The 7143-nt window shown below is 45.9% G+C and overlaps 1 protein-coding gene across 1 annotated transcript; it reads left to right on the forward strand.

The window, feature by feature from the left end:
* Positions 1-299: 299 nt before the first annotated feature.
* Positions 300-6896, forward strand: SOX8 (SRY-box transcription factor 8). The gene is made up of 3 exons (XM_074965055.1): positions 300-733; positions 3391-3629; positions 4712-6896. Exons 1-3 carry the CDS (start codon positions 300-302, stop codon positions 5443-5445), a joined length of 1407 nt encoding a protein of 468 aa, XP_074821156.1. The 3' UTR covers positions 5446-6896.
* The last annotated feature ends 247 nt before the right edge of the window (positions 6897-7143 follow it).

A 7143-nucleotide genomic window follows, 5' to 3' on the forward strand; every position in this document is an offset into this window, starting at 1 on the left:
GCTCGCCCTCCGCTTAAAGAAACTTGTGGCCGGGGGCCGGAGGCTCGCAGTGGAGCGGAGCGCGCCGGGCCAGCCGCGGCGCGGACAGAGCCGGAGAGAGGGCGGCGGCAGCAGCAGCGGGCACATCTGGGGCGCATCTGGCCGGCGCTGCCGCATCCCGGGGAGGCGCCCCGCGCCGGGACGGGGACCCTGCGGCTGTTTTGTGGCCCCTTTCGGTGCCCGCGGGCGGGGTCCCAGCCTGCAGCGCCGCCCCTGCCCTGGGTGCCCCCCCGGCGCAGCCCCGCCGCCCGCCCCCACCCATGCTCACCATGACCGAGGAGCACGACAAAGCCCTGGAGCCGCCCTGCAGCCCGGCGGGCACCGCCAGCTCCATGTCCCACGTGGACTCGGACTCCGACTCGCCCCTGTCCCCCGCCGGCTCGGAGGGGCTGGGCTGCGCCCCGCCGGCCCCCGCCCCGCGCCCGCCCGCCGGCCCCAAGGGGGAGCCGGCCGAGGTGGACGAGCGCTTCCCCGCCTGCATCCGGGACGCCGTGTCGCAGGTGCTGAAGGGCTACGACTGGAGCCTGGTGCCCATGCCCGTGCGGGGCAACGGATCGCTCAAGGCCAAGCCCCACGTCAAGCGGCCCATGAACGCCTTCATGGTGTGGGCGCAGGCCGCCCGCAGGAAGCTGGCCGACCAGTACCCGCATCTGCACAACGCCGAGCTCAGCAAGACCCTGGGCAAGCTCTGGCGGTGAGTGGGGGGCCGGGCTGGGGCGGGGAGCGCCGGGGCGAAGGGACCCCTGCGGGGTCCGGCTCCGCCAGCTGCACTGCGGGAGGGAGCCTGCATCACACGCACCGGGCGCCTCGGCCCCACACGCGGCGTACGACATGCATTGTGCAAACCTGCGCCACATATGGCCCGGGCATGGCTTGCACACGCGCGCACCCGGCACCTGAGCATCACAGACAACACACATGCATCCAACAAGGACGCGTGCAACGCGCACGCGTACCACACTGCATGCATGCATGCTACATGCATGATGCATGTCGCACCCACACCCTGTCCGGACACACACAGACTGTGCCCACACACATGCACCATGCACACGCCCTCCTCAACACTTCTTGCCTGGAGTAGTTTTTCACAGCACCACACTGCGTGGGGGGTGGAGATCAGACACAAGAGTCTAGTGGGCGATCGTTAGACCATTTTACTGTAGAATTATAGAAGCTTAAGATGCAGAGGCCCCAGGAGTTCATCTCTACTGCAGGGCACAGTTGTCCCCCTAGGATTGCTAGGGGCTGAGGTCAAACTAGTTAGGAAAGTCTCAGAAGACGGGGCTTCTACCTCGTCCTTTTTTTGGAGACGCTTGGCCAGCTGTAATCATTGAAGAAAGCCAGAGAATGGGACATGAATGGAGAGTCCCTAACTAAGGACCTGTGGGATGTTAATATAGGAGCTCACTGCTCCCCGCAGTGCTCAGCGGGGCTGAGTTACCATGTTTGCACTTTAGAGTAAGGGTTTAGTCCCTGTTTTGTGCAGCAGGGGGGAATTGTCTGTATTAGTACAAAGACAAGATAGAGGGACTGTCCCAAGAACTCAAGGGGCCAAAGTTACCTGCAGCTACCTTGTTCCTGAACAATTGGACCTATAGCTTTCTTCAGTAATAGTGGGGGGGACATATCCTGGGTTGTAGACAAGTCCGGAAGGTTAGATTCTGGTGGAATTTTTCAGGCTGGACCTAGCTGGGGGACGACGACACAGATCTCTCAAGCTGTGGACCCCCGAAAAAGAGGGTTGCTGTAGGGGATTGTCTTTTGTAAGTTTCTTCCCCTGACCAAAACATTCTTGTGAAACTTCAGACAATTGAAAATGAACCCAGCGCGATTGGGCTCAACGTGTAGCACAGAGCAAATGATAAATCCATCATTCAGGTTCTGGGCCCTCTTACAAAATACTAATAAAATGCCTAACTCTTTAAGGCACCAGTGAGATTTTTGCTTGAATGGAGCATGGGCCCAGTCCTGCTCCTGTTTAAATAAGTGAGAGTTTTGCCATCCTGCTCTTATCAAAGTCAATGAGCGTTTTGCCACATCCTCCTGTGGGAGCAGGATTGGACTTTCTGAGTATTCCTATCTGTGGATGAGACTAGTGACATGAACAGACAACCCAAATTCAATCTTATTCGGCAGGAATGGCCAAAGCTGGGGTAGATGGTTGCCGTTGTAGTACGCTCTCAAACTTTCCAGCCGTTAGACTCCGAGTCTCTCTTCAGCAGAGCTGATTGCTAATGAATGAACGGGGTGCTTCATGTGGCTGCCTTATGGTCGAATTCACTGCAGTCCAGAGCAATGAAAGGACTGTTAAAAGAAAGTGGGTGCAGGATTCTTCTTGGTGCCCAGCATCATAATTAAATACTTCTTAAGTTTTGGTCTGTCTTGCTCCTTTTCCTCCTCCAGCGTTCTCCATGGGTAGATTCTGTGATTGTATTTCTACTACAAGGAAATGTTTGGGGTTTTTTAGCTGTAACTTCAGTGGCTTTTTTGTAATATTTGTCTTGCTCGTTTGTGTCTTTAACCAACTTTACAATGAATTATGTAATGCAATTATAGCTTTTTATATCATTTTTAATAGACGGCTGTTTTCTTCTTTCAACACAAATGTATTTATACTCAACATTCATTTTATGTTTAACTTTATTTGTCTAGTACTAATAGTTTACTGGAAAACATCTAGGTGAGAAATTTTTTTAACGCTTTCAAATGCTGCCTTTGGCAAGTCAGACTATATATAAGCTTTTTCTTTATGTCCAGCATAGATTTAAAAAAAAAAAAATTAGTTCTTTACGATTACACACAAAGTGAAACATCCTGCATTTGTTCTGATAAGCAGTATTCCTACACTAAACAACTACGGTTTGGGTAATCGGCAGGAAGTTTTCAAATAGGAGCTCCAGAGAAAATAAAAACTTTAAATGAAATAGTCTCATTTATATTGATTGGTTGTTGCTTGCGAAGAACCATTCAAACAGAACTGGAGATGATCAGAAATGATTAAGTTATATTAGTGCAGCATGATTTACATGTGAAATATAGCAATAATATTTAGGAGCAGGATGTGGAATTAAATTTAAAATAAAAAACAGCGTTTTCCCCTGTTAGCAATATCCAGAGTAGGTGCTTTAACAGCTTTTTAGCTGATATTTGCAATACATGCAACAAGTAAAACAAATTGTAACTTATTACAAGTGAAGACTTTATTTTGTGACTTAATTTTTTGGTTTGCTGAATCAATGCATGTAAGCTAGAGATAGAAATGTTTGAAAATATGATAGACATTTGTAGTTTTGCTTTTTAAGCAACATGTAACTTACTGGTTTTTTTCCCTCTTAAAATATAAAACAGTTTGTTAAGTGAAAATGAAAAACGTCCCTTTGTGGAAGAAGCCGAGAGGCTCCGGGTTCAGCACAAGAAGGATCATCCGGATTATAAATACCAGCCCCGGAGGAGGAAAAGTGTAAAAGCTGGCCAGAGCGATTCTGATTCAGGAGCGGAGCTCAGCCATCATGGAGGGAGCCAGATCTACAAAGCAGACACCGGGCTAGGAGGTGTAGGAGATTCTCACCATCACAATGATCACACAGGTAAGGAGTCTGGATTCTTACTGAGTCTTCTTGAAACTTGCAAAGATTTATTATCCCAGGAGAACAGTCAGGTTCTTTAATAAACAAAAGGGAAAACTCCTGCCTTCAGGGCTAGCCCTGATAACACTTCCACACACACTTTACTGCAAGTGGCCCTTGGAAGCCTGCTTGTGTGTGCAGGATTGGGACCTTACAGTGTGATACTCTGAGCAGTTCCCTTGAAGACAGTGGAAGGTCCCAGATACCTTGGTGATGTGTGTGATGTAAGAACATCCATAGACAGGGCTGAATCCTATTTATTAGAAAATAAACAAATCTCTATTTTCAAACTGTCACTAATGTATCAGTGGGGGGAGGGGAGATTTAACAGATATAATCAGAGTTAATTATTAGTTGGTAACTTTGAAGATGCCTCAAGAAAAAGCCCTAGAGATCAAGACAACTAATCTCACCCCATCCCTTCTGGATTCTGAAGTGGAGCTTTGAATTGGCAAACTTTTAGTGTTGATAGATTCCAAAAGTATTGCTAATGTCCTGTAATTTCAGACGTGTTTGTTCTCTCTTATGAACCTTGTCTGCAAGATTTTCCTCCCCCGCTCCCTTCTCTTGAAGTTAGCACTCATATGGGTTTTTACATACAGAATAAGAGTTTCATTTACTGCCTTGTAAAGAAAGTCTGAACTGTTTCCATTGACGTGAAACTCAGTTGCACTTTCTGGTCAAGGAATTTAGTTTTAGATGTCATTGCCTCTCCAAAGAGTTCATGGAGTACTTCTGCAGTAACCCCACAGAAGTATTAAACTTGGGTTCAGTGGCTGCGGAGTCCAGTGCAGAAGTAATCTGCAGCTAGTGTTAATCAACATAGTGCCACTGAAGCCAGTTTATATCCACTGAGGATCTGGCTCACTTGCTATGGTGACATCTGCCCATCTTTTAACGTGTTTTCTTGATACAATGTTTTATTTAAAGATCCAGTGTTTGAGTTTCTAAATAGCTAAAAGATGCTAAACTGTCCCCTCCCCCCTCCCGCCCCCAAATATCCGTCAAATCCTTTAATTTTAAAAATGTGCTTTTGTCTTTAGGGCAAACTCATGGACCACCCACCCCTCCTACCACCCCTAAAACGGATCTTCATCATGGGAGCAAGCAAGAGCTGAAACACGAGGGGCGCCGCCTAGTGGAGAGCGGCCGCCAGAACATAGACTTCAGCAATGTGGACATCTCGGAACTGAGCAGCGAGGTCATTAACATGGAGACCTTTGACGTGCGTGAGCTTGACCAGTATTTGCCCCTGAATGGCCATTCCGCCATGCCGGCTGACCACGGGCAGAACTCCTCAGCAGGGTCTTACGGCCCTTCCTATTCCCATTCAGCCAACGGTGCCAGTGGAGCAGCCCAAGTCTGGACTCACAAAAGCCCATCCTCGGTGTCCCCTACTTTAAATGAAACCAGCCAGCAGAGACCACACATCAAAACGGAGCAACTCAGCCCAAGTCATTACAGCGACCAATCCCATGGGTCTCCAACTCACTCCGACTACGGCTCCTATAGCGCACAGGCTTGTGCCACCACGGCTTCCACCGCCACAGCGGCTGCCTCTTTCTCCAGCTCGCAGTGCGACTACACAGACCTCCAGAGTTCTAATTACTACAACCCTTACTCCGGGTATCCCTCCAGCATTTACCAGTATCCGTATTTCCATTCCTCACGGCGCCCCTACGCCACACCCATTCTGAACGGCTTGTCCATCCCTCCCGCTCACAGCCCCACTGCTAACTGGGACCAGCCTGTCTACACAACCCTGACGAGGCCTTAGAGGACGGAAGGAGTCTGAGGGGTCTTCCCAAAACTATATGCACTAATGAAGGAATGAAGGAAAAACAAAGTGGAGTGCTGTGGCAATTCCCTAAGTGCCTGCTGAGCCACTGGGAACTCTATTCATTGTGACTGGATGTCCGCTTGCTTCGAAATCTCCAAACTTTTAAAAGACAGAGTTCTATTTTTCTTTAATGAAAACAAAACCTAACGGACGGAAAATTCCTTTTGAATAAATGAAGGACAAAACGATTTGACTCCTCTGTGAGGACTGAAGCGAACTTACTAGTTTTTGAACGTCTGAGTGCAAAAATGGAAAAAAGATGTACAAGACTTTAAGGGTCTATTGCAATGTGAGATACGGACCAACCTTGGAGGCAAGAACTCACTAGGACCAATTAATATATACAAAAAAATTCAGCTATTACATATAACGATCTTGTGGGAACATATCAGAGTCGGCTAGGACCAACCAATTAAATGTCTGAGGTGTGTGTTTTAGTCAAGAGTTCTTCTAAGCAAGGTTTGGCTGTAGTTAACATTCATTTTTGTTTTTTGGAAGCTTAAAAGTGTTTGGGTGTTGGGGTTTTTTTGTTTTTTTGTTTTTTTTTTTTTGGAAATCTGTTTAATATGTATTTATGTTCTGTTTTATTTTGTCTTTTTAATTAATGAAGTAATTTTTGTGCAAAAAGTAGAATTTTAAAAAAATTTAAAGATGGGGCAGAGGGAAGCATTAAAAAAATAGTGGAGACGATCCAATAAAATGGTGGCCTGAGTATATTTTTTAACCACTGCAGAATTGTGTTTGAGAGAGAGGCTGAAATAATCAGTATGTCACACACAACCAGTCACGAATGTGAAATTGACACACACATCTAAAACAATAAAAGGAAGGGGGGTGGGGAAGCAGTTATGGGCTTGGTGCAAAAGTTACTAATTAAATTCAACAGCTAAATGATTGGAAAAAGGACCAGGACAGCGGGGATTTTCCTTGCCAGCTGCTTTCAAGATATTAAATTGGATTTGAAGGCATCACTGAATCTTTGTACACTTTCAGAACCAAGGCTAGTTTATAGAAAGGTGTAATTTAATGAGAAATTATGGACTGAGTTCCACTTTAATTTTGGCTTCTAGGGACCAGATGTCATCCATCAAGCTGTGAAACTAAAACCTCCACTAAATTTTTTTAGGTACTTAGGTTTAGACTAATATTTCATTGATATATTTCTACTTCTTCCATTGTATGCTGAGCATATAATAACCATCTATTTTATGGTAACTTGTGCCTTTAAAAACTTTGTAAATCTTAAACACATTTCAGAGGTTATCTTCTTTTTACCTTTTCTATGTTTCCTACTCTTTTTCTAAAAGTATTTTTTGCATATTTCCTTTGGGGATGTGGGGGTGGGGGAAGTTACAGAAAACTCATTTTTATGCAATCTATTTTTCTGTATAAAGTTTGAAGACTTCAGCTGTTACTTGTTCTGTTCACTAGCTTCTGACTAAGCAATGCTAACTTTTGTACAGATCAGTTTGATAAAATTAAAAAAATTGCTTTTTATCAACCACATGTTGTGTTTTCATTATATTAAAATTCTGTGCGCTTAAAAGAAACTCAGAAAACAACACTAGAGAAAGAACTGATTTAACTGCAGTTAAAGTGAAACAACATTGACCAGGGAATTTCTTGTTGCTTTCA

The sequence above is a fragment of the Natator depressus genome, chromosome 10 (assembly GCF_965152275.1).
Source record: "Natator depressus isolate rNatDep1 chromosome 10, rNatDep2.hap1, whole genome shotgun sequence".
NCBI classification, from domain to species: Eukaryota; Metazoa; Chordata; order Testudines; family Cheloniidae; genus Natator; species Natator depressus.

Bases quoted from the DNA above. Each gene is read 5' to 3' on its own strand.
- SOX8 (XM_074965055.1), top strand. From the start codon at position 300: ATGCTCACCATGACCGAGGAGCACGACAAAGCCCTGGAGCCGCCCTGC. The intron at 734-3,390 runs GTGAGTGGGGGG...AATATAAAACAG, and splicing joins ACCCTGGGCAAGCTCTGGCG to TTTGTTAAGTGAAAATGAAA. The intron at 3,630-4,711 runs GTAAGGAGTCTG...TTTTGTCTTTAG, and splicing joins CCATCACAATGATCACACAG to GGCAAACTCATGGACCACCC.